We start from the raw sequence: 26,699 nt of genomic DNA, 5'->3' as shown, positions 1-26,699 counted from the left end.
ATGCTAAATGCAATGTACTTATATTTTACAAAGAATATGATGAGGTGAATTGCTTTTCTCCTTTATAGTTTTAGAAGAGGTCAATAGGAAAGGACAAACTTTTTTTCTTTCATACTAATAAAATTCTTTTCTACCACTGGAATGAAGACTGACCAAGAATTTGCTATTATTTTTTAAAAGATCAAATTAACTAGGAGTACTTGGGGCAATTTTAAGCCTTGTCCCTGAAAAGTTTGAGCTTTATCCCTTTTCAAATGATCCGCCTTCATGTCTATGTGCCTGGAGCAAGAGCATAAATAGAGGTCCAATTATCATAAATTTAACTATTTAGTCATGGATCAAACTCACACATTTTAAATAATATATTGTCTGGGGTCTTCCTTTGGCAAATATAGTTTTATAATAACTTAGAAGGCCAGGATAGGATTTTTGGACTCTTTGGTGATCTGCCCAGAATTTGGAGCCTCTCTGCTAATCCCCACCTCTAGCTGCATCCTGCATTGCAAGGGACTTCTAGATAATACCAACCTTAACGTGAACAAAACAAAAGTTGTGGCAGCAGTAAGATTCAAACCTAAACCTAACTCCAAAGCACCTGCTCTTCAGGGAATGCTCCCATTCTTCTGTTTCATTGGCCACCTCTTGGTTTTAGGGTTGCATACACAAATAGAGGTCTTCTCTTAGGAAGATAGACCTAGGAAGACTCCCACCCAGGTCCTAGAAAAGACTCTGGAACCATCAGGGCGGGACCATCCAGGACCCAGGTATTCAGAGTAAACTAGGAGTGGGACATGAGCTCCAGAGCAGCAAGCTCTATTTCTGGTTAGACTTCTTGGTTCTAGGGGTGTGTTGATGGAGAAGGGATAGAGTGGGGCCCTTGAGTGTGAGATTCAGGGCATGGGCCGCATTTTCCCTGATCTAAGAGGCATACACCACTGCTAAGGTGGAGGCAGAGTAGTTCTGATCAATCACTTTGTTGGTAGAAGAAGTCCAAGGAGAGAGATAACCAGTGCTTGTTCCTACCAAATAATAATGATTATTTAAAGAAAAGTCTATCCCTGTATAAAATTTCTGGAAAGACTCCCAGCAGATTCTTAGACTCTATCACCTTTCCTATGCATTGACATTTTAGTTTGGTGCTCACTCATCAAACTGTAAAATTGAGATGATTGCCTGAATTATTTCTTCATTGTGCTTTTCCTTAGCTTCAGTTATCTTGATAATTCCAGGGAGTGGAGTTCTCTAGTCTGCAGTTCAGACTTGCTGTTTAATTTCTTCTTTCAGATTATAGACTTGGTTTGCTGAATACATTTATGAACTCACCATTTTCTCTAGATTTAGGATATAAAAGAAGATAGTCTTTCTTTGTTCTATCAAGTTCCAAGTTATCTTTGTCATTATGGACAAAAAAATACAACTAAATAGAGTTAGACACATAAAAGTTCTTTTCTATGCAATGTTTCTTGATAAATACTGCTGAGAAGTCCACACATACACACACAAAAAAACCTTACTATAATCTCATCTTAATAATAATCACTTATTTCTTCCATAAAAGAGAATAAATTAAGTTCCTGTGTGGTTTTTAAGTATTGAATATAACTAAGGCAAAAAATGGATCTATAATATTACATTTTGTCAGAAAAGTCACTTGAAGATTGTTAAAAGTAAACTTGAAAATATTTGCTTATGCAGTGTAGGCTTTTTGAAAGTTATTTTTAAAGACTGAGGAATTAGGCACCTGTCATTTTTGCCAGCTGGTGTGGATGTTAAAAATTGCTGCCACTCTTCCGCCTGCTACTCTACTTTGCACCTGCTGCTACTTGAGTTCTGGGCATTTCACACATGGTAATTTAATAAGGTTAGGTCCCATGACTGTACGGCATGTTATCCCACTGGGGGTTAAAGCAGTTTTAAAAGGCCTTGAGGGACAAGTATTATATGTGGAGCTTGAGACTAACAATTTCATACCTTGTAGACATCATACTTTTTTAATTGAAAAATTATGAGGAAGTGAAGAAGATTGGACATTGAGCCACATATCCTAAAACAAAAATTAGTCTTTTATGAATAGATTATTTGTACTAGTTTCCTCTACATTGTGATCTTTGTAATTTGAAATATATATATATATAATTGTCTGGTATAAGACTTAAGTATATATTGAGAACTTTCTGTCTGTCACGGCAGTCATGAACCACATGTGACTATTTAGATTCAAAATTAAATAAGTTAAAGTAAAGTACAATTAAAGATTTAATTCCTCAGTTGCATGAGCCACATTTTAAGTGTTCTGTAGCCACCCATGGTTAGTGGTGACCACATAAGACAATACAGGTATATATTTCCATTTTCACAGAAGGATCTATTGGATAGTGCTGAAGGAAACATTTTCAAGCCCTAGTCTTAAGTAAATTTGGTCTTGAAAGTCATGAGGCCACAGTTCATTTTTCTTAAAAGAGTGATTGCAATGTCCCAACATCATCTTGGTCATGAAAACACAGGCTAAATTTGAAGTATTAGCTACTAGAATCCAAGGGACTTTTGCTAGAGGGAAGGAGCTTTTGACCTGAAACTCTCAATGTCAGAAAATGTTGTTTCACCTTCCAAAAATACATAATACTTGCAAAATATTACAAGTATCTTTTAAGAGAGGTAGGGGGGAATAATTTATCACTCATCTCTGTCTGATTATTCAAATACTACCTTTCAGAATCTGTTCTGAAGAAAAAGTGATATGGGATAGCGTTCTGAGATGATAAAGTAAGTTTATTATATAAACTTTTCCAATTAGTCTTACTATGTTTTTATATTTCTAAGACTGAATTGAGATTTGGGAACCCGGGCATGTAAAGAAGGGAGATCCTAGTAGGAGAAAGAGAGAGACTATTAATAAACAGGATCTTGGATCTTGAGTTCTTAGCTTGGGCAATAATCCCATCCCCAGAGAGGATTTTTTTTTTTAAACGTTAACAACTGAAAGGTCACTTTGAATTTTTCTTTTAAGACAGTCTGGGAGAAAGACCAAAGGCTTGCTAGTTTTCTAGTAGCTAGATTGTTACAAGAAACTAAATAGATGAAGCCATAATCACAATTTATATAAATCTGAAATCATTCTGCTTTCACCTTAAATTGCATGGATAGATTACATTAAAACATCTCTGATCCTATCTGAAGTTTTTCAGTTATTTTTTTTCACATTTTTGGTAATGTGTAATTATCTGTGTTATTCAAGTTGCAAATGCTCTGTAGACTATAATGATTCTTTAGTAAATTTATAATTCATCAACATTCTGTACATTTAACGAAAGATCTGAGGTTTCAAAAATTATTTTCACAAAGCAAGAAAATAAAAACAATGTGACTTGGATATTTCAGACTGACCAATATTGTTTATTGATATATTTTAAGGATGCCTGTTGACCCATGGTAGATAATAAAGAGTATTGCTTTGATATGAGATTGCCAATATTTTATTTTTGTTGTCTAGAGCAACAGACATTTGGTTTGTGTGGTATGAATATATTTCAGAGAAAAACTTAAGGTGTATAAAAATTCAGAAAGTCCTTCAGTCTAGAGTGATCCGGATTGCTTTTGTTTCTCTGAAAGATGGTAAACAGATATGGACAGTTAGTCATGGATGTTACTAAAAGTGGACTCCAGCCAGTCTTCCTAAACAATGCTTGTTCTGTAAAGGAAAAGGGAAAGCAAGTTAGATGTTGATCCCATATTTTCAGAAAGAAAACTCAGGAGGAAATAATGTGACATGCAAAAGAGGAAAAAAGCACAAAATAAACCAGTGCTTATAGGGTAAGCCACTTCTTTGTTGTAAGAACTTGGTTGCAAGTCCTTGAATTTGGACTGTTAAGACACAGTGCTTTAGATCAGTAATTGTTAAAGCTAATTTAGCTATTCAAAGGATGTAGGCTCATGATTTCATTAGCGTTGGGGTTCTAATAAAATTAATTAACTAGTCTTTAGTTAGTTGAGTCTCCACTGCTTAATCATAAGTGTAGTTAAGGGGGTTTATGGATGGAAGCAAAAACATCATAAATTTTGCTTGGACACTCATACAAGTATGTTTTATTTCTAAATAATCCATCTCAAGTATTTCAAGTTTTCAGGCTTATGAAGACAACTCTTAATTAGAAACGAATACTAATTATATCTACAGCATATAAAGTGAAGCTGTTAATTAAAAAAAATATACAGTATTGAGAAAGCTGTATATATTACAAAGGAACAGACATGTACCTTGAGAGCTCCGTTTAGATAGACATGATGTGCTTGACAAAAGCTGTCGGGGTAACATGGGTAGTTCAAAGTTAGAAAACAGTCAACTTTAATGAAAGAGAAGTTTAGATTGACTTTATTTTCTACACGACATCCACTTGTCTAAATCATATGATTGAATGATTCCTCTATGTAATGTGTTTATAGTAATAATCAAATGTGGAAAAACTGTTTACAGGAAAAAGTGAAGTTTAATAAAGATTGCCAGTGAAGATCTGTCTGGCTTGGTACTTTCCTTCTCCCCTTTCCTTCCCTCCCTTCCCCTTCCTCTTCTAATTCCTCTTCCCCTGCCCCCTGTGCTTTTCCTTTTATTTTTTTTTTTGCTTTCTCTAAGTTGTGGGCCTTGGTAAGTTTTTAAAACTCTCAACGTAGGTTTATTGAAATTAACTTAGTCCTCTTTGGGGATAGACAAATTTTTGGTTTTATTGAGAAATTTTAAATTTGCAAATCACATTATGCAACTTTATTTTGCATCTTTAGTTTCTGTGGTACATGCTTTTATACTCTTTGGGTGAAGTTGCTGTAAATGTTAGCAAGAAATAAATAATTCTCTACTAGAGGATGACTTTTATGTAAGCAAGAACACTGGACAAGGAGAATTAAGCTTTATTACTAGCCCTGCCATTAATGATTTGAGCATCATTAAAGCTCTTTGGTCCTCAGTTTCCTCATTTTTATAATTGCTTGGTATTAGTAAAGGACTTGAAAATCTCCCTAACTTTAATATACTATTACATATGATTTTGATGCAAAACCTGTCTATTTCAAAGGGACGTTGTGAAGCTCTAGCAAGGAAATACACATTAAAACACATTCGAAACTATAAAACAGTGCATAGGATTGCTAAAACATATTGGAATAAATCTCACATATATCTCCTCATAGACTATCTTCTTGGAGTTATGGGGTTGATTGATAATAAGTAACATATGGATATTAATAAAGAAGGAAGAGGAAATCAGTTTATTTTAAATAATTCAAAAGGATGCTATCAGCAACCCAACCAATAAAGAGGGACTAAAATCACCAGTGCACACTGATTATACCTTCATAGTTGATGCAGCCATTGGAGTCTTCTTGACCTGCCATCAGGGCTTCTACTTCTTCCTCTTTCATCTTTTCACCTATGAAACAAAACCCTTTTTAAAGAAATGAGGCAACAGGATATTTTCAAATCTACCATAAATGATGTACTCTTAGAAACTATGATTGAACTCTTGGAAGACAAAAACTATTCCAATTTCCCTCACACTCAGTAGGATGTCAATACATTGTTTTCAAATGACTTAACTACACATTATCCCTTGTCATCCAAACTACATCCTATAAGGACTACAATGTTTTCCTTTACTTATTCATTGGCCTCACTGTCGCAGAGGCCAATTGAAATAGTGATTGACTTTTGAGTATTCATTTTTCATGTTTTTTTTGTAGACTTTCTCCATACCTATTTTTGTAATTACATGGTTCTTCTGTGTTCTTTCCTATAAATTCTGTGCTGTTAAGTCCACTGGAATAAATGCTTACCCAGGGTGGCTAGTACGTGGCGGAGTTCAGCCCCCATGACTGTGCCATTGCCTTCCTTGTCAAAGACACGCAGACCCTCAACAAAATCTTCATAGGTTCCCTGGTCCTTGTTGTTGGAAATAGCTTGCATCATGGGTAGAAATTGTTCAAACTCAATTTTCTTGGCATTCATCTCTGAAAGAAATTGCAGTTTGGACAGTTTGTAGCCACCATAAAACATCATCTCTGAGTCACCAATGAAAGCTGAAAGTTCATTCCAGATGATCTAAAAGATCTTCACACAGTTTAAACCTCAGTTGGTGAATTACCAAAATGACAAAAATATGGCAAAAGGCAATATCATGTGTTCTGGAGTTCCAGTGCCAAACTTTATTCCCATTTGTTCCTGTGTGACACTGGGCAACTTTCTTAACCTATATGTGTGTCAATTTTTCATGTGTAAAACAGAAATACCTCAGAGTGTTATTGTGGGAATTAAATAGATAATGCATGTAAAGCTCATTGAAATACTTGGGACATGCCAGGCATGGAGATGCATGTCATGCCTATAATACCAGTGGCTCAGGAGGATGAGGCAGGAGGATCACAAGTTCAAAGCCACCTTCAACAACTTAGTGAGGCCCTAAACAACTTAATGAGACCCTGTTTCAAAAGGAAAACTAAAAAGGAATGAGGATGTGGGTCAGTGATTAGGAGGGTTTAATCCCTGGCACCAAAAACAAAAACAAAAAAACAACCAAAAAAATAAAACAAACCCACAATAACAAGAAAAATCTTGGGACAAATTGAGTGCTTAAGAAATGCTACCTACTATTTTATTACTATTGATAATTTAATATTTTCCATAAATACTATGGAAGCAATAAAAAATTATACTGGGATGCCACAAACACATTCCCATAGAAATATAGTAAAAATTAACTGTACTTTACTACATATTCTGCCTATGTCCTGAGCTTTGGCAGGGCCTTTGCTTTGTTTAAATTTTAAGTAATTTAAAAAAGAAGCTTATGAGGAAAGGGTGTGTGTCAAATACTTTGTGATCTCCTGACTTCTCTGCAATTTAGAGGTCTAGAGATGGGAGAACTTTCTTTAGTGTCTCTGACAAGGTAGATATCATTCCCAGTAAAAGTATAAATTAGACTATCCAGATATATGCAAATGGATAAAATTATATACTTGCAAAATAAAAATTCCCCAGTTCTTCTCTTGTAGAAGTCAAATACATTGGACAATATTAGAAAGATTGAATTTGAGTGCTGAATAAATGAGCATTTGTTCAATAATTCCATTAAAGATGGATGTTGGCAAGTCAGACAGTGACATTTGAAAATAAGGGTTAGACTATTGCTTTCCCACTTATTTCATACTCATCTGCTTTCTGCATGATTAAACTAGAAATTTCTTCTAAAGAAAATGAAGTCTGAGAAACAATTCTAAAGCAGACCAATTTAGAAGCAAGTTTTCTTGAAAGAAAGGTTCTTACCCTCCCTTTTTAAAATGAAGGAACATTTCTAAAACATTTTTAGTTACCAAGGAGAAATGTAAGATTATTTGCCTAACCCTCTTGTTCTTTTTTACTAATGGCAAAGATCAACAGCCCAACTATCTACTTGAGAAAACTTAACGTTTTGTATTCTGTTTTTTGTTCTTTTGTTGTTGTTGTTGTTGTTGTTGGTTTAGAGTCATATTTTCCAATAGACTGTCATACTTTGCTGTGAACCACTGAGGTTAAAAACAAATTCCTTGTTCCAGACTAATGATTGGATTTCTGTATCAAGTGAATGTCTTTTGCAATTTTGCTGTTTGTGTATTTCTCTGATTTTTGTTCCAGGATTTACCTTGGGAGACTGAATGCAGAGTTTGGCTTGAGATTTTTAAAGCTTTTAAAAAATTATTGAAAATAGAAAATGCCCTTGTTAAGATGTCTATCTATCTATGCTTAATTAAGAAAGCTGAATTTCTTTTGAGACAGGCACAGAAGCAGTGTTAATGATCAGAGCACAGGGCAAGGTCAATAGGTATTTTTTAAATCTCTTCAAAACATTGCAACTTTATTTCCACAGTTTTTATCAAATATTAGATTTTCTCTAGAAGTATGCCATTGTAATTTACCCAGAATCGTATACAAAGTCCATTGTATTTTAACTGTATTTAACATCTTTGTCGAAATGCACTTTTTCCTTTGAAGGTTTGAAGTTTAAGATAATGTGCGAATTTGGATGTTATTTGTTTCATTAGCTCTGAGATTATGAACATTAGATATGATAATAAGAATGATGTTCTTAGCATCAGACATTATTTGTTTTCATAAGCACAACATTTTATCATGCTTGCAGGTTCTCAAATGAAGGTTAACTTATTTTGCAAGGGAAAAAGATAAGATTCTAGATGGCTAACAGGCATATTTGCTACCATCAGGAATAAACTGAGCACCATTCTATGGAAACTATTATTTATTTCTCAGTCTCACACTTATGCATGCATGCTTTAGCTACACTTCCACAGATCTTGGAAGAATTGATGTGGTTACCTTCATTGCTGGGGTTCCCCAGAACCTTCTTGACCTCTGCATTGGTGGGATTTGTGCCCAGTGCCCGAAGGACATCACCAACCTGGTTTAAGGTGATCTTGCTATCACCTGTTTTGTCAAACAGGAGAAATGCCTCCTTGAATTCTGCAAAAAACAAGGAACATTAGGGTTTTTTATTTTTCTTTCTCAAACCTATTAATTAATCCTGAGTCCTTCAAGGATTTACTTAAACTCTTCTGTTTCACAAGTTTGCCAACCACTTAAGTTGTCATTGTCAAATTCTGTTTTCCTACCTCAAACAATCATTGTCAAACCTTTTTGACATTTCTTTTTGGAATTCTTTTAAAGCAGCATTTCTAAATTCTAGTCATATGTTATTGCTAATTAGATATGGAAATCAGACATCATAGTCATATTTACTCATATTTCCTTGTCTGGGACTGGGCTAAGAGATTCTGAGGCCTTGATAAATCCTAGTAATCTTTATCTAGTCCTTCATAAAATTAGCAAGATTAATACATTTCAAGAAAACAAATTTTTGATCAGGATTGTGTTATATGTTATTAACCCATACTTCTCAGATTATATAGAAAAGGCTTCTCTCAAGGTACAAATTTCTTAGGTTGTTCTCTCGACAGTTTTCTTCAGAAATAACTTCATTTTTCAAGACAAATTTAGAAACATGAGGCAGGCCTGTAAATTCTACAATGTCTAACCATTTCAATGTTTGATGCTAGCAGGCTCCTAGCATGACTAATTCAGAAGGAGAAATATTTTTTGGATCCAATGTTATAATACTCTCTTTACACTTCACTCTGTTTTTCAGATAATACATATGACAGCATGCTGCTATACCAGCTTTTGAATTCAAGTACACACTCTTTATTAAAATTTATGGAAATAATTGGTTCACATGCAGTTGCAAGAAATAATTCAGGGAAATTCCTTGTATACCTGGTTTTCCCCAATCATAACACTTTGCAAAATCATAGAATATTACTGTAACCAGGATATTTACATTGATAGGCCCCAGTGATTTTATTCACATTTCCCCAGTTTGCTTGTATTCATTTATGTGTGTATTAAGTATGTATTTTAAAGTGCTATTCTTATCACAGTCACTTATTTATTATTCTCCCTGTATTTTGTCATTTTCTTTTGATAGAACTGGTCTTGTCTTTAAAATTTACAATGATAAAGAATTTGAAAAATACATAATGAAAAGACAGGAAGGTGCAATACTATGAACATAGGGGACAGTAAGTCATTTTACCTGAAAATTCTAAACTTAAATCAAAATTTCTGGGAAACCCAGAACTACTAATGGTGACTGATTGGAGTTAATGTCAGTAACACTCAGAAAACCATTTGTGAGTGAACTATAGGGCTGAAAGCACTCTTTTTAGCTATCAGTGGTCTTAGGTTAAAAGATGCTATCTAGATAGATTACACAGCCAAATATCCTTTTAACTCTCTCTCTACCCCTAATCTAAGATTGTACCAGACACTGTATTCATGACTAGTTACAGTTCATGTTATCGCTCTTTGCTAAAATCCTATGCATTTGACTATAATGGATTTTTTAAAAAAACATGCTGCAGGCCCTATGGTGTCATTAGTCAAATATTATTTTTCATGTTTCTAAGGGACACATGAAATGGAACTATTCTTGTTATTGGCTCCAGGCTTTAGGGACAGAGAGCTCACAATTACCTTGGTCAGATGCTGATGTAGAAATAGAATTTTATGAGTTGTAATGAAATCACTCTGACATTAACCCTTTTGGTGGTTTAAAGGCAGAGGTCAGAAAAATTCTGTTCTTTCTACCCCAGATTTTTAATGCAAGGCTTAGTTATTCTCTTGAACATGGATTGGCAAACTACTTCCCAGGGGCTTCTTGCTTGTTCAATGAAAGTGTGATTGGAATATGGCCATCTCCATTTCTCTATGTTTGTAGTTGTTTTCATACCTTGGTGATAGAATGGAGTTGTTTTTAGACTATAACACCAGGAAAGCCTAATGCATTTACATTTGGTCCATCAACAAAAAAATTTATGATCTCTGATCAAAAATAGCACTGTTGTAGAACTTTCTGGTAATGATAGAATTGTTCTCTATTTGCCCATTATGGTAACTACTAGCTGTGGCTCTTGAGCACTTAAATGTGACTAGTGCAATTGAGGAAATGGATTTCAAAATTTATTACTTTTTCATTAATTAATGTGTAAATAGCTACATGGGCTAGTGGCTACTTTATGGAACAGCATAGGACTTAGACCTTTAGCATGCTATAATTTTCTAGTTTTTTTCTTCAATCCTATTTTCTTTATTTCAATTTAATTAGAGCAGCATGAACAAAAATCTTTAATCATTAAACAAGGAAATAAACTATTCTTCATTCATTTCTGAGAATATAGAATTTCTGTTTAAACAGCTTACATTTGTTTCTCTCTCTCTCTCTCTCTCTCACACACACACACACACACACACACACACATACACACACACACATACACACAAAAAACCCCAATCTACTACACCAATGTTTACCCAACTTCTGTGTATAAAACTTATTTCACATGTGGAGTCATAGGTTTTGTGCTTAACAGGAAGTCCTTTTGACCTGAAAAAATTTGAAATCTTTCGCTTCTTGGTCTTACATTGTTTGGTAGTCCTAGTGACACTGCATGTTAGGAATGTGAGAGAACTGGGATGTGGTAGCTGATGAGGTAGCAGCATCACTAGTTAAAAGTTAATTAAAATAAAACAAATTATAGTAAACAATTTGTAGAAAACTATTTTCAATATATAAAACAGTCCTTCACAATATAATTTTAAATGATTTTAAGTTATAATCCAATCTGTCTACATGAGATCACCAGCCATGCTGTAGATGCCAGTTAGTCTGTATAACAGCAAATACCCTTTTTATTCTTAATTGACTTATAGACATAAAACATGACTGAAAAGAACTGAAAAATGTAAAATCCTTTAGGCACAGAATAAATTGAATACATTCTTTTTAATCACCCATGTCTATATCTTTTATGTCATAATATATATAATATACACATACTTAAATTGACCAATATTCTAAGCTGTACAACATTATATAACTAAACTCTTTTGCCCTCTCATTTCTATGAATTATTTTTGTCCCGTTCATTCAAATTTGGTGTCAATTTCACTCCATAAACATTTCTTCATATACTTCCTAATGAACAAAATTAGATTTGGGGGGATCTGTTGATTTCAAAGACCCAAAGGGGAAGAAATTGAAGTGCAAAGGAAACTATTTGGATTCTCTTGAATCTCAAGAGTTTGGGGTCTCCCCATTGGTCATTTTTATAAAAGAAATTTCTAATCAGTTTGAAGTCATACCAAATTTTTAATCCCATCACTAATTCTTTGGGTCCTTTAGCAAGACTTATCACTTCTCTGGGTGTCTGTCCTGTACCTCTAAAGAAGAGCTGGAGCAGGAGATGTCTAATATTCCTTCCACAATTCTATGGTAAATTACTCCTTCCTTTTTTTTTTTGTCTCTGAATTCACTTTTGTTCTACAGCTCACTATTGTGTAGATTTTGTAATTGGGCAGTTTTATAATTAACTTTATTTTCCATATTGAACAATTCACACTCATCAAATTTCTCTTTAGAGGTTTGATTAGCAAATTATCCTTCCCAAATCTACATCTGTTTGTAAGTATACACATCTATTACTTCTTATATTCTTCAGTTAGTTTTATTTAGAAATTAGTGCCTATAAGGACTCATTATTGTGGGGTTTACCTTTTATTTGCTTAAATCTTTGATTACTGATTATAAGCAAAGGCTTCAGGTTGAATGAATTTATATTTAGAGTGACTGAGAGCAATTTATATTTAGAGTGGCAACACCAGTGTGAATAATTAGGAAGAGCTTAGCTCAACCCAAGGGAGCTGGTTTTCTTACATACCATCTTTATGAGTGTGCACATATTAACAACTAGAGCTTTTAAACTTACCATCCTGCTGTTCCTTAGAGAACTCGATCTGTCAGAAAGAAATTAATCACAAAGAATATTTTAACCAAACAAAAATGTCCTGATTTTTAAGTGTATCCAGCTCATTCCCTGAATAAACTTCAAAGTAAGCTTCAAAAGTCAGCCTACTTTTCCGAGTTCAGGCATAGCTTGGACACCAACAGGTTCAACCACAAAGTAGCATGCCTTGGTGTTAACTGATAGTCCAGAAACCAGACAGTGCTCTGCCCACATCTGCAACAGAGACACTCAAATCACTTACCCGCAATCTGGTCAGCACTGAAGGACTGCAGTGGCGAGAGAGAGAAAGAAAGGAACAACTAGTACTCTTTCAAATGCATTGACAGAAGGATTGCTCTCTGCTCTGAGACTTAGGAAGCCATGTAGGTGTCATAGCATAAGAAGATTGCCTTAGGGTACTTTTAAATCTAGGAATACAAAAATCTATTGCAAAAGATAATTAGGGAACATTTCTCTGTATCTTAAATAAGGAAACAATAAATGCTCAATCAGATACTTCCTAAAATAATGCAATAGCCTATGATATATTAAAGATATGCCTGATTAATAAATATGCATTATATTAAAAAATGATTAGCTGCATTTAAAAGACCACCTTAAATCTTTCTGCAGTTGCACCAGTACATTTTTATATTAGTATACAATACCGAAAGCACTGGAAGCAGTTTACTTGATTCTAGCTATCAGTATAACTGGGGTGTATCTTAGGTCATACTATCTTGCTATAGTTTCAGTTTCCCCCCTAAATTTAAATATCCTAAACTTTATATGATATAGTAAAAGCTGGTGAAGCATGAAGTACTACTGCTTTGGGAAGTAAGATGTATTTTTCCAGTTTGCATATTAGTTCTAATTAATCTCTTCTATCTTCAACATACCTCCCAAAGTATCCCAAAGTATCCCAAAGTAGAGTCTCAAGATTTGTTCTGGCTCTTTTCTCTCCTCAATTCCCTTCCTCCTTTCTGCCTCTTTCCTCAATAAGCTTCTCATCACTATTGCTATCCTCCTATGAACGACAAGTAGTTCTCTTATAGGACGCACCATGATGGAGCTGCTGGGCTGCAGAACGGGTCAAGCCTGAAGAGTGAGTTGAGGGCCGCTCCAATCCCTGAGTGGGGCCTCCTTCTCTGAGGCTTCCCTTTATTTCTGGGCAAACTGACCTCACTGCTAGCATCGAGTTTCAGAGAGAAGTTGCCCCTCCCATTGGAGAGTTCTTTAGCTTTCTTAGGGCAAAGGGAAAGAGGGAACTGTACCCTGAGGGCTATTTTTAGGAAACCAGAACCTAGGAGTGGACAGCCTTGGTGAGACGGAAGCCTGTCAGTACTTTTATGGTCTTTAGCTCCTGGACATTTGTGGGCAATGTCTTCCTTTAAGAAGCTTCTCTAGTGGCAGAGAAGCTCGGAACTTCTAATGGCTCAGGCTGACCCCTTCTCTTGGTGAATTATGGCCTTTGTGAACTTCTAGTCAACAAGCTTTGGTGCTAATGGAACTTCTTGGATGGGACTGGTTGGGGTTTCAAATGACAACTGCTATAGAAAGAACATCCTCTGAAGCTCTGTCCCTTATGGTAAAGTTCAGAGGACATGAAAAGGCCACATGCTCTGTGTCTGAGAATGCATTTAAGTGGCAATCTGTCAGTTCTCAAAATCCTCAATTAAACACCACCTTTTGCAAGTAGTATTCCAAGAGAATTAATCTAAGCAAAGAATAATTTTTGTCTCCATTTTCTAGCATTCTCTGTTAGTCTTCTGACTTTAGGTTTTGGGGATTTTCCTTCCTCTTCAGTAGTCTCTAAAGTGGATGATTTGTCATATTTTTTTTCAATTCCTGAAGTGCTTCTAGCCAGGAAGCACTTCAGATAGTCCATTTTTGTATCCTTCTTCTTATTCTATGCGTATTATTATTCTATGTTTAAAATTTAGCATAAGTTTTTACTAGATCATGCTGATTCTATTTCTGCCTTGAAACTTTATGGACAGGTCTCCAGAATGAGAAAGAAAGAACCCAAGGCAAAACTTGTGGAGTGCAAAATTATTCTTGAACGTTTTAGAGCTATCTAAGGACTTGGCCAGCAAGGGTTTTTATGCCAGACTATCTGAAAACAGTGGGAAACTCCCTTCTGGAAGGGTATTGGGAAAAGTGGTACTTGAAAAGATCAGTGTTAGAATGGATGCCCACTGAAGTTCAGAGAAAACGTTGGTCATTTTCTACATATTTAAAGCAGCTCAGGGGCATAAAAAAATGTTAGAGATGAATTGTAACTCAAGTATTGCTTCTGCAACTGTTTTCAAGGATGCTCATAAGTCTCTCCTGCGAGAAAGATACAAATCTGAAGCTAACCTACAAACCATTCTAGAAGAAATCAACATTTAATTAGGTATCACTTTTGGCCCAAAGTTTACAAGTTATGAAAGTTATCTCAGGATCTTGAGATTTGAATCCCAAAATCAGTATCTAAAATATCAATTTTAAGTTATTAGGAAAACATACCTTCATGAACAAATTGATATTTTGAAAGGTTATTGAGAAATGAAAAGTTAATAAAAGAATTCAAAATGCTTTGAATCACAAAGGGAAAATGGAAGAGGTCAAAGGTTGAAATTTATAACCTTTAGTAACTGTGTAACTTAGAATTTCATGATTTTTGATATGTAGAATATGTTACCTTTGTGCCTTTTTTAGTTTTGTAACATGTAAATGGGTCATAAATTTGAATTGCTCTGAGATTACTAGAACTAGCATATATTTTTAGTAGTGCTAATAACTATAAATACTACAATTAAACATAAAAGTTGCCATACTAGTCATAATAATCATTTTCCTATTTTGTTCTTTTTTTTAATGGAGAAAGATGTGTCCTTATATACATATAAAAATATGATTAGCATATATAAAATCTTCTGGGTAAACTAGAAAATCAATATAAAAATTGTACTTATGTTATGAATAAACCATCTCTAACCACTGGATATCATGTAAAGATTTGTTATTATTAAAATAGAAGCTGCAAAGTGATAGGCAGGTATCAAATTATTTCTCCCTAGTTTTTCCCCATATCTTTGTCACAGAGAAAAAAAGCTTCAGTTTTTTTGTACCTACTAAGAATCAAAATGTACATTTGAGCACACCATTTGACAATAGGGAAGCCTACCCTATAGCTTAAGCTAGAGAATAAACTGTGGTTTCAAAGTTAGAAGACCTAGATATTGTGCTCATAAAATAATCAGGAAATGCAATTTAGTCCCTGGTACACTTTTATGACCTACAAAGCATGGCCTGCATCATTTCCTGGGTGTTGTAATAGTGATGTAATTAGCCCTTTGAACAAAGGCACAGCATGAATCCACAAAGTCAGCTGATTTGGGCCTCCTTTTGCTATACCATCACTGTTTGCTTTAGAGATTGGCTTTCAATCTTTTCTGTCTGGCTTGCTTTCTTCTCTCTTTCTTTTCTTTTTTTTTTTTTTTTTTTTTTTTTTTTTTTTTTGGAAATTAGACATTCTTCAAGGCCCTAATAAAACCTCCTCCTCTCCAAAGCCATTTTCTCCTGGTGTGAACCTGTGTGTCCTGCCCCCTCTGCCCCTGCCATATTGCCTTTGCCTTGTTCCTAGGTTTTGTCCTTCACTACTCCTCAGGATAGTTTGTTCTGTTAAATGCTCAATAGATTTTCATTAAATTAAAGTCATTAGAGCATAAGTCTAGTAAGCTCTTCCTTTAAACTCAAGTTCCTCCTCTGGAGTATTCCGTTCCTTGGGGACAGAGACATTTATCTGTTCTTTTAAAAAGCTTACATTGTAAAGAAATTAGAAATGTTTTCCTTCAGTGCTGCCTCTCTAGCACCTAGAACTGCTGGCACTTAGTTTATCTCAAATTATTGCTATATGTACCTTTTATATATCCAATACTTTCTCTTAGATTTTATAAAAATTTTTATGAGCCAGACTTCTAATTCACCAACACTCAATTTTTCTTAAAGTCTCTCTCTCTCTTCAAATTCCTAGCCTATGTATTTTTCTTACAGTCAGTACAAGGCTGCATTGCACATTTTTATGACTCATGTACTAACATTTGTGGTTGGGTTTAAGTAAGTAGTAGTCTGAGACACTGCCACTAGACATAATTTTTATTCCAAAATTTACAGATTATTTTCTACTTTGGAAATCATATTTCTACTAGTAATCATGAGATTTGGATAACTGATTTAAGATACTATAGTCTCATATATATATATATATATATATATATATATATATATGAATGAAATTGCTTTATAAGGAAAATATTAATATTCAGTTAAACAGTCTCTGGAATTGATATATGTTAAAATTTATTACAGTAAAAGAAGAAGAGCTATAATTAAAGATAATTACTTCTTTACTAGTAGTATATGATGTTGCATACTAGGAGCAAATTCCTTAGGAAGGAGCTGGGACCACAATCTTCAAAGAACATCATTGTCCCTTGGGGGATAATGGAGACTGATGACAGGTAAGATTGAGAAGCTGACTAACTGAGAGCCAGTTTTCAGTCAAGAGAACATTGCTGCACATTCTTTGATTTAATGCCTGGCAGAGGGACCAAAGACCTGGATACATATTCCCCCTTAGAAAAAACTTAACCCAATTTTACAGGATTTCTAGAACCCACCATAGAAGGTCTATGGAAGTAATATTTTGTAACTCTTGGAATTTTATGCTTCAGAATAACACACTTAAATCAAAGGAAAAAATGTTTTCCTTTTTTATTAAAAAAAAATTTCAACAATGGATATATATAGGCTGGTTACTAGAAATATAGTAGAAAGAGGAGAAATTAAGAGTGATGCAATTATATTACCAGTCCAGGTTCTCTAGTACAGTTAGACTGTATAAATTGGTCTGAATTGAGACAGAATGCATAATTCTGTGCTCAGCAGACTTAAACCGGTGAACTGAATTCTGTCACCTAAGAGCAAAGGCTGACTTGTTAAAATAACACAATTCAGACCTATAGAACAGAAACATGGGTGAATCTTCGTAAAGACTTAAAAATGCATCCAAGCCACTTTTTAGTTTTCTCTTCATCTTTCTCATGGCTAAAAATTGGTAAGGAAATTAAAGATTACTTGCAAGTTGTACTTTCCCCCTGTTGTATATTTTGTTTGCATGCAATGTCTTAAAAATTCAAATTCTGTTTTTGTTCTTTCACCTTTTTATTATTAAAATGTGAACATCAGAAAAATTCTTTCTTTGTGTGTTTTAAGAAATTGTTAAGTATCTGCTTTCTCCTCCTTGTCTGGAATGAAAGCTCCTTTTGTGACAACAGCGATACATTATTATTAGCACTACCATTCTAAAGACCTCAAGTCTTTTGATGGGTTGAAAAGAGAACTAGTCTAAGAATTTTTCTGGCTCTCATAACAGACAAATTATGTTTTGGTTAAATAACTACACTTCTCTGTGTTATTTTTCTTCAATATATAATATCAATTTGTATGATTTTCTTCAATACATAATATCAATATGCATCTATAATATTACAAATTTTCTATTCTTTTGTCAGTATAATCTACCTCAATTCACTTTTTTTCCCATGAAAAAGAGAAGGGTGTCTAAAAATTCAATAGATAATGTTCTTTTAAAACAGATAAAGTTAAGTTAAATATAATTTCCCAGGTACTATGTTCAAGTCAGCTAGATTTTTGTAAACAGGATACAACATGCCACTGGGCACCTTGAAAGGTAAAAAGCAACTCACTCCCTACAACCGAAGGAAGTTGATTGGATGTGGTTTTGCCTTTAGGTCAAACTTTTCTTCTCTGACCAGGATTTATCATCTACACAATTTAACTAGTGCAACTGAAGCTATTGTTACTTTTATACTGCAATTTTTGAGCCTCCAAATTCTGTTTTAGGGGTAAAAAACAACCTGTAAGAGTTGATGTAGAAACAAACTATAGAAGATCCTATTTCCATACAAAAAGTATTTCGGTCTAAAGAGAAACAGAAGAAAGTGTAGTATCAGCAGACTAAATATAATCCTTTCCACAATTTCCATGAGTCAGATGGTGCTTAATACTGCGTAATTATGGAATGACTACTAAAGACAACTTGCCAGGGGGTTCATTTGCAGCACTGAAATGTCAAGAGCTAAATTTGGCACTGTCACTTTGTGGTCTCCTTGTCTTGAAAAGATTACTTTATCTTAAAATGAAAACTGTTATTCACTATTTGTAGGTGAACATATCTCTTCCTTTGCAAACTGCATTTTGCTCTGCAGAGACATTATTCAGTTTTCTATAATTAAAAATGTTATTCTGGAGAGCTACAAAATGCCCTTTAATATTGTCTTACTCTGTTCCGCCTGTTTCCTTCATTTATAGTCGAGATATAGGAAAGATGAAATGTGATACTGATACCTAGTGATAGACTTAAATCATTTTTTATTTGCTCCTAAGGTTATAATTATACTGCAAATGGGTGAATATTAAAATTCGTGCACATCAAAGTTGTATTAGAAATTCATTTTTCTATTGAACGGCCAAAGTAAACAAACTTGAATTATATAAAACAATCTTAGAAACAACTTAATGTTTTCACTCATTTTTTTCCTAATTAGAAATTGTATGTGTTTTTTTTCCTAGTTCTTTTTCTCAAACTAGTTAAAGATCAATCCATGTTATATATGTGGCATTGCATATTACCACAAACAATATAGATTGGGATTTCTGGTTTAAATTATGTTATTTATTTGTAATCAAAATTGAGATTTCATACTCTTCTTAGAATATTAACCTGATGGCAAAACTTGAAGATCATGTTTGATATGTGGGTGTGTTTAATTAAGTAAAAACAAAATATCTTAAAATTCAATGTTTCATTACATTTAACAGTATTTTTAAAATATCCATTTCTGTTTACAACATTTTATAGGAAGCTGAGAAAAAGTGACTAGGACCACTTCTAAGTTCCTAAGATTTCAGCCTTTTTCTATAAAAGAGAACACCCAAGTTGTCAGCAACAGGTGCAGGATAAAGAAAAACTGAACTTGCTGGGATGTGGGGTCTGTCATCACCCCCTCTTCTGGCTACACAGGACTGTGCAGAGCAACACAAGAACAGCTTTACTTCATTCAAGAGCAACATAAAACAAAACAAAACAACAGCAACAAAACAGGCTCTTTTATAGCATCTTGAAACAGCAACTAAATCTTCAGAAACTAGAGGTAGCTTAGGATACAGTTAACACAGTTAACTCTGGTTTTGATGTGCTAAGTTAAATCCTAGGTTCATCATTAACTAGTCATTTGATCATAGGCATTGTGTACTCTGAGTTTCTTTACTTGGAAAGTGAGGACAAAAACATTCCAGTTTAATGTTGTGGGGGTTAAATAATATGGCATAGAATAAATTCACAATGAGGATTTGTTGTTATTAATACAAATAGCTGTATACTTTTTAGTCTTTCATGGAGCGTATCTTTGTTCAACATCCCCAGGAATTCTTCTAATGGGATTAGGTTTATATTACCCTTGTTAGAAATGAGAAAAAAAATCATTATGAATGAACACAACACATTTTCATACCTGGGCCCAAACAAGTCACCATACATACATAACTATCTGCCTCCACTGAATACATATAGGGATATGTATTGGGAACAGTAGATATCCACCTTATCCATTAATTTTAGAGTGTAAGTCTTCCAAGCCTGGGATCAATTTTCTTTGAGATTTGTTATTCAGGAGAGCTTCTGTCAATGCATTCTGTACCTTACCTCTTTTTGTTACATCGCCTGCAGTGTCTAGTCAGGGATGACCTGATTGAGTGATGAGTACAATGACAATGAAAATTTAAGCAGCACAACGAGACACACGGCTCAAAGTCCCCACCTTGCAGCAATTCTGGCATACCTGCTAATGCATGCATCATGCAAAACATCCAGATAGAAATTGATGACCTTTTGAAATGTAGGATGTAGTCATTTTGTCACTTATTTACCTCCATTATTTCACTTGGTTGCAACTATTTTCATTCCTGTGTTTGCACCCATAACCAAACTGATGGTGAGTTTTAATTCCTAGGGTGGTGGTTTTGTCAGGCAGTGTTCTTTTAGTCTGGGTGTTGTGGTTTAAGTCTCAGTTCTCTGAAGGCAAAGAATGATTAGAAACACTAAAGACAGTAACTTTAATATTAAAATATCAGCAGAAATTTGTTTTTGAAAAGGGTACTCACAGAAAAATCCATGAGGACAGAATGTCAGGTAAACATTCCCTCAGAGAATTTCAAAGGTTGTAGGTCACATTCCAAACAAATAATCAACAAACCAGGAAATCAGAGTGGAAAGCACATTTAAGAAACAGATAAAGCTAGCTAATAATATCCAAGATTATTCAAAGTTTAGGAGTCAAATGTGGTCATTGAATGTTGTGTATTTTAAGATGGGAAATTGGTCTTAGCTGGGAATAATATTGAGGAATTAAATTTTACTATTGCTATATACTACATAAAGATAGGTAAACTTCAGAATTACTCAAAGTCCAAAGGACACTTGGATTTCTAATCTTACATGATTTTTGGAAGAAAGTTTTATAGTGCAATTAAGTTTTTTTCTTTATCAAATTTCAGACAGTTAATGAACGCATATAACAGCTCTTAATCTCTTTAAAGTTTATTTTCTCTGATTGAAAAAAGTTTATAATTTATGTAAGGTAATATATCAAGGAACATCATTAATTAATTAAAAGCATCATAACATGAAATGTTTTAATATAGTTTCTAAATGGTATAACCAATGGTATGACATTTAATTTTTTAAAATTCTCAACTTACGCCACATTCTTTGGCTCTTACAGGACACCTCCAAAAGTGCACTGATTTTATACTGATGAATGTAAGTTGTTGGGCATTTAAATTACCTCTTTCCGTTTTTCTTCTTTGCATTAGGAAAAGGCCCCCTGAATGAAAGATGAAAGGTCACATCTTCCTGATTTTTCAAGATTCATTTAACTGCTCTTTAAAAATTTGTGTCCCTTATCAGAACCTCTCACATCTCTTTTTCTGCAATGAAATAATGATGAGGGAGCACACCATGCTCTCACAGGGACTCTCCTGAGTGTCTCCTTCTTCTGCTTGGTTGTACTAGCTCGTGGTAGGATTAATTCAAATATAGATGGAAGGACAAAACAATTTTCAGGACTCCGAACAGTCACTGCTCTGTTGACTAGAACAAATAATTGGCTTAATTTCTGGATTGCAAAAATGATGTTTTGTCTTTTCTTGGAGATCTCTCACCTGCCAAACACAGTCTTTATGCATTTACTTATTTTGACATAGTTCCTCAAGGAGGAAAATTAATGCCTGTTTTCATTAGTGGAATACTTCATTTTCTTCTTAAGAAGACACATTTTTTTCCTTTCCAGAAGTTTATAATCCCAGATGCAAAGAGATAATAGTCTTATAAATCACAATAAATATAAAGAAGAATAGTTTTGACACTCTAATATTACTATGGAGTGGAGAGTTAAAGACTACGAACAATCAGAATTATTGTAGTGGCTATAATCACACTCATTGTATTATGAAGTCAGAGTGCATCTATAATGATATATTAACTAAGATTGCTGTAAATGAAAAATTTGGTTTCCTTTTAATGAACTGTATGCATGTAGTCCTCAAGGTAGAAAAACACTTATTAGAAGATCTGGCATGAATTTCTCCTCCTAAATGGATATTCATTAAGAATAGTTCCTAATCAGTATTATATCTATGATCATCTTTTTCCAAATATGACTTCATATACCTAAAAACTATAGATTAAATATTTGTAATACTTTATTACTTTGAAATATAAAATGTTATATTTAATAAGAATGCTCTAAAATTATATCTATTTATCACATGTATCCAAGGGTGATCTAATTCAACCTTTATTTCAGGGATGTTTTGAAAATCTCATTATACTAAAACAGGCAATTAAGTGTTTATTTGTAGGCCGGCATTATAGCTGCAAGTAATAAATATTAAGTTAGTAAAATTTAGATTTACTACATACAGAACTTTTGGCTTCCATTAAAAGATTACCTCATAGGCACTTTCACTCATTAGTTTTCCATATAAGGCTGAGTTGCTTATATGAGCATTTTCAAAGTGTCAGTTGGACCAATGAGAGCACAGTGGAAAGGGGGAAGGTGCACGTCATCGAGTAGTAACAGGCACATCCATTCCATCATTTTTCCCAAAGCAGGTCATCTTTTGGCAGCTGAGAACTTTGATCACAGCAAAGTGTTGACACAAAAATCAATCACATTCTCCTTAGTTCAAGATCAGTGTGCAAAAACTCAAAAGACATACACTAAAAGCTGTACAACCAACGTGTTTTGTAATAATTTTGGTTAGTTTCATTTAGAAGCAACTCACAAATTCTGAATTAAATACTGTATATAAATAAACAAGATGACAGTTATAGTCACTGAAACACTTGAGTGCATAATTTTCTGCACTGAGATCTCATTTAGTGTTGTAGCAAATTTTATTAAGCAAAGCTGAAAGGGGAATTTACTTGAATTGCAAAAAATCTTCTTTCTCAGATGAAATAAGCAGCTGTCAAGTAAATACATCCCGGACAACTGGGTCATCAGCTGTCTTTAAACTTCTGGAAACAAGCAGAGGCTAAAACTTTCTTTTTGATGTAGTTTTAATATAAGGAATCCACTTTTCACAGAGGTTTTATTTAAAAATGCTGGTTTAAATATTCGTAAATGCAACACCTTTACACTTACATACTTTTCATTGTATTTTGATAATGTAGGGGAATATGGAAGCCAGAGAGCAAAAAAAATAGAGCAGGCATAGTTTCCACATATGATCAAATTTTATGCTACTGTTTATTATTTTTTTTAAAGCAGGATTCTCTTCTTCCAAATTCTACCATTTCACTGAATAATACCATTCCTCTCCATGAAAAATAAACCTCTTTGCAAGTTCCTGGAGTTCCCTACTGTTGAAAGATGTTTCAGTGACCAAACAATTCACCCTTTTAGTTACCTTAATGGCAGAGAGATCGATTTTTTCTTCTTTGGGTTTGGCTGGGGCCGGCGCAGGTGCTGGGGCAGGGGCAGGGGCAGCAGCAGCAGCAGGTTTCTTCACGTCCTTCTTTGGTGCCATTTTGTTTAAAAGGATGGGTTAAAAAAAGAAGGAGCTCCTCCAAAAGAACCTGTCAAAATGATACTTGGAAGAGGAGTGGTGGTTCGCTTGATCCACAGCCCAGAGTCTTGAAGGTGGACCCAGAGTGTTAAACGGTATAAGGGCATGCATATATATTTCACTTAGTGCCTAACAGAACCTTGACACATGCGGCTGGATTGGACAGTTCTCTAGTCAAGGGGGATGGCATTCAGCTCAGACTATAAATGGAATCTAAAGGGTCAGGGCTTCATCAATTTTTTTAAACTCCTCTTGCTATTTTTTTTTTTCACCGCCATATATAAAGAAGAAAGAAGTCTGACAAAGCCAGCTTCAGATCCTTTGGTGACAGCAAAGTAGATTGACACAGCTTTTCTTGGTAGAATTACAGTTCTGTTGAAGTTGTAAATCTTTTTCTTTTTTTTCTTCCCATGCCCAGGAAACTTCACTGGAGGATTCAATTTCAACTTGGAATTTTGGCAGGGAGTGTCACCAACTTTCACCCAGCTCCTTTTCTCATGCTCCTCCCTCCTGGCCATAAGTTGCAAGAAATTGCTGGTCAGCAAAGAGGCGACGGGGTTTAAAAATAAAAAGCCTACGTATAAGGAAAGCTCTTCAAATCTTAAAGTGTTTTTCCTTCTAGGGAGCACAAACTCTGACTCTCTAATCACAATAAACTCTATGCTAAAGAAAAATGACTCAAAACTATTTCCTATAATTTAATTTTCATGTTAGAATATAATGAAAAATATTAAGTGAGATAAAAATTTCAGCAAGATTTGCTTTCTTATAAAACAAGTTTTCTAACAGCATGTAGCTTTCAAAGTAGACACTTATCCATTTTACTTTCTAAATGGCATAACATTTAATTATTTATCTGTCATCTAAATATTTTATCCCTATTGGGGAGACAGATAAAATGGATCTTTTATAATTTTTTAAGTGGCAAATTCTGCCAGAGAGGGGGTTATAATTGATTCTAAGCTATTGATTGTGTAGTACCACCCTCACTTTTTAAAATTAGTGAGCTATTTAATTAATTACTATAAACAAGTTATTAATTAGAACAATTATTTCATGATTTTAAAAGAGCAAATTTACAAATTATGTATAAGTGTACAGATATGTATACACATACACATGCATATACTCATATGTAACTATACATATTATATATTCTAATTTTTAAATATAGTTGTGTTTAAAGATATAGATTCATCATCTACTTTATGTTGGTCTGGTGTTAAAGATTTCTCCAACTCAGAGAAGCTTACTCTTTCTGTATATTATAACCAAGAGAGATTAAGATGCTTATATTAGTAATAATCCACCTAAATTACAACTAACCCATAGTTTATCACTCTTTTCCTTATGTGGTGGACTAATATAATGAATTATTTAATTCATATATGTTCAGGGAAGATTTTGGTATAGCATTCTAAATTAAATTTATTTTTAACTGGTACATTTTTATGTGCCTATCAATGGAATACCATGTGCTGTTTCAATACATGTATATACATTTGGCAATCAGGTGAAACACATCTGTCTCCTCCAACTTCATCAGTTCCTCATGGTGAATGCATTCAGAATCCATTCTTCTAGCTTTATGGGTTGTAGGGCACACATCTAGTTAGCAGGAGTGCACTAGAAATTCTCACCCCCATGTGCCTGCACTTAGTACACATCCCTCCCTCCCTGATTCTCTTCCCAGCCTCTGCCATCTCTCTACTCTCAGTTTCAACAAGAGACCAATTTTATATTCCATGTATGAGTGAGATCATGTGGTGCTTTTCGTACCTGGCTTAAGGAAAAGCTTTTTGATTAGTTCCCTCCCTTTTGTTGCTCTGCACTAGACTCACTCATTACCATAAGTTAGTGGTTTATAGTCTTTTCCTATATACAGGACACTTATGAGAATATGAATATGTTGTTTTACCTAAGAATACTATCTCATATTTAAGTAATTAGAGTACAGTTAAAATAATGCTATGCTTATAATAGGAACATTATTTTTATACATAGCAGAAATTTGTCCACCACTTTATTTTCCTTTGAATTTTCAAAGGATAGATTGAAATTTTCTGCAGTCACTGAGCCACAGATATGTTCTTGCTTTAATTTACGGCCTATAGTAATACTTTGATTCCTATGCAGAAATCTCCTAAGATATAGAACAGGGTTGACAAGTAAAAGAGCTTTATGTCTTTTGAGCAAAAATGTTTTAATCCACCTTACCTTCAGAAAATAAATTGATACAATAAAAAATAGATTCATCCATTCACATAAAATATGTTTTACATTGATAATGTCACCAAAGAGCAATAATTTCCATCTTAACAACTTAAAATACTCAAAATGTGAGATTGGAACACTTTATTTTTATATTAAAGGGACAAATGGCTTGATTGCACTATAGCCCTAAATTCCTTTGTTACTGGATATATATCATAAGAGTAGGTATGTATGTGCATATACATAATTTAATATATTTTATATTTATCATATGGAAAAACTTATAGTATATATTTATTTTAAAATATTATATATGCATATATATATATATATTCTTGTGTTTTACATAAAATATTTTGGTGTAGAATTTTCTTCTTCTTAAAAGGAGAAACTGCAAAGGAAAAGTGCTATTCTGATCATATCAGGGTACATACTATCAACATGACATTACTGTGGATGTTAACCTTGACAATGTGGCTCAAGTAGCATTTGATACCCCAAAGCCAAAACCCAATCTGATTATGAGAAAAAAGCTAGTCAGATCCAAACTGAGGGGTACTCTACAAAACATCTAACAAGAACATTTTATAATTGTCAAGGTTATTAACGAAGGATAATCTGAGAAACTCTCAGCACATAGAGGAGCATAAGGAAACTTGGTAGGTAAATGTAATCTAGTGCTATAGAAGCGATTCTGGAATAAAAAGGAGACATTAGGTAAAAATCTGAACAGGGCATGGATTTTGGCCAAAGACATGTATCAGTACTGGTTCATTAGTAATAATAAATATGTTGTGCTAACAGTAGAACCAACTGGGTGTGCAATACATGGGAACTCTGGCCTTTTCTCATAATTTTTTTTTGTTATCCTCAAAGTACTCTAAAATAAAACTTATTTGTATAAAAAT

The 26,699-nt window shown here is 34.0% G+C and overlaps 1 protein-coding gene across 3 annotated transcripts; it reads right to left on the bottom strand.

Annotated features, from left to right (window-relative positions):
• Window positions 1-3,372: 3,372 nt before the first annotated feature.
• Window positions 3,373-23,672, bottom strand: Myl1 (myosin light chain 1). Of its 3 annotated transcripts, none has more exons than XM_046462936.2 (7): window positions 23,419-23,672; window positions 12,358-12,385; window positions 8,354-8,497; window positions 5,821-5,994; window positions 5,340-5,417; window positions 4,255-4,297; window positions 3,373-3,688 (listed from the first exon to the last, which is right to left on the bottom strand). In XM_046462936.2, the coding sequence occupies exons 1-6, from the start codon at window positions 23,536-23,538 to the stop codon at window positions 4,269-4,271; spliced, it is 573 nt and encodes a 190-aa protein (XP_046318892.1). In that variant the 5' UTR covers window positions 23,539-23,672; the 3' UTR covers window positions 3,373-3,688; window positions 4,255-4,268. The 3 variants fall into 3 exon arrangements, with proteins under 3 accessions (XP_046318892.1, XP_046318893.1, XP_058441170.1); XM_046462937.2 differs by lacking the exons at window positions 12,358-12,385; window positions 23,419-23,672 and adding exons at window positions 12,638-12,662; window positions 13,438-13,556; XM_058585187.1 differs by lacking the exon at window positions 23,419-23,672 and adding an exon at window positions 13,438-13,521.
• Between the last annotated feature and the right edge of the window lie 3,027 nt (window positions 23,673-26,699).

This window comes from Marmota monax, unplaced genomic scaffold (assembly GCF_021218885.2).
Source record: "Marmota monax isolate L192 unplaced genomic scaffold, Marmota_monax_Labrador192_F-V1.1 WCK01_AAM20220418_F8-fsc00136, whole genome shotgun sequence".
Taxonomy (NCBI): Eukaryota; Metazoa; Chordata; class Mammalia; order Rodentia; family Sciuridae; genus Marmota; species Marmota monax.
Note: the sequence above shows the minus strand (reverse complement) of the source record. Positions and strands in the feature narration are given on the sequence as shown.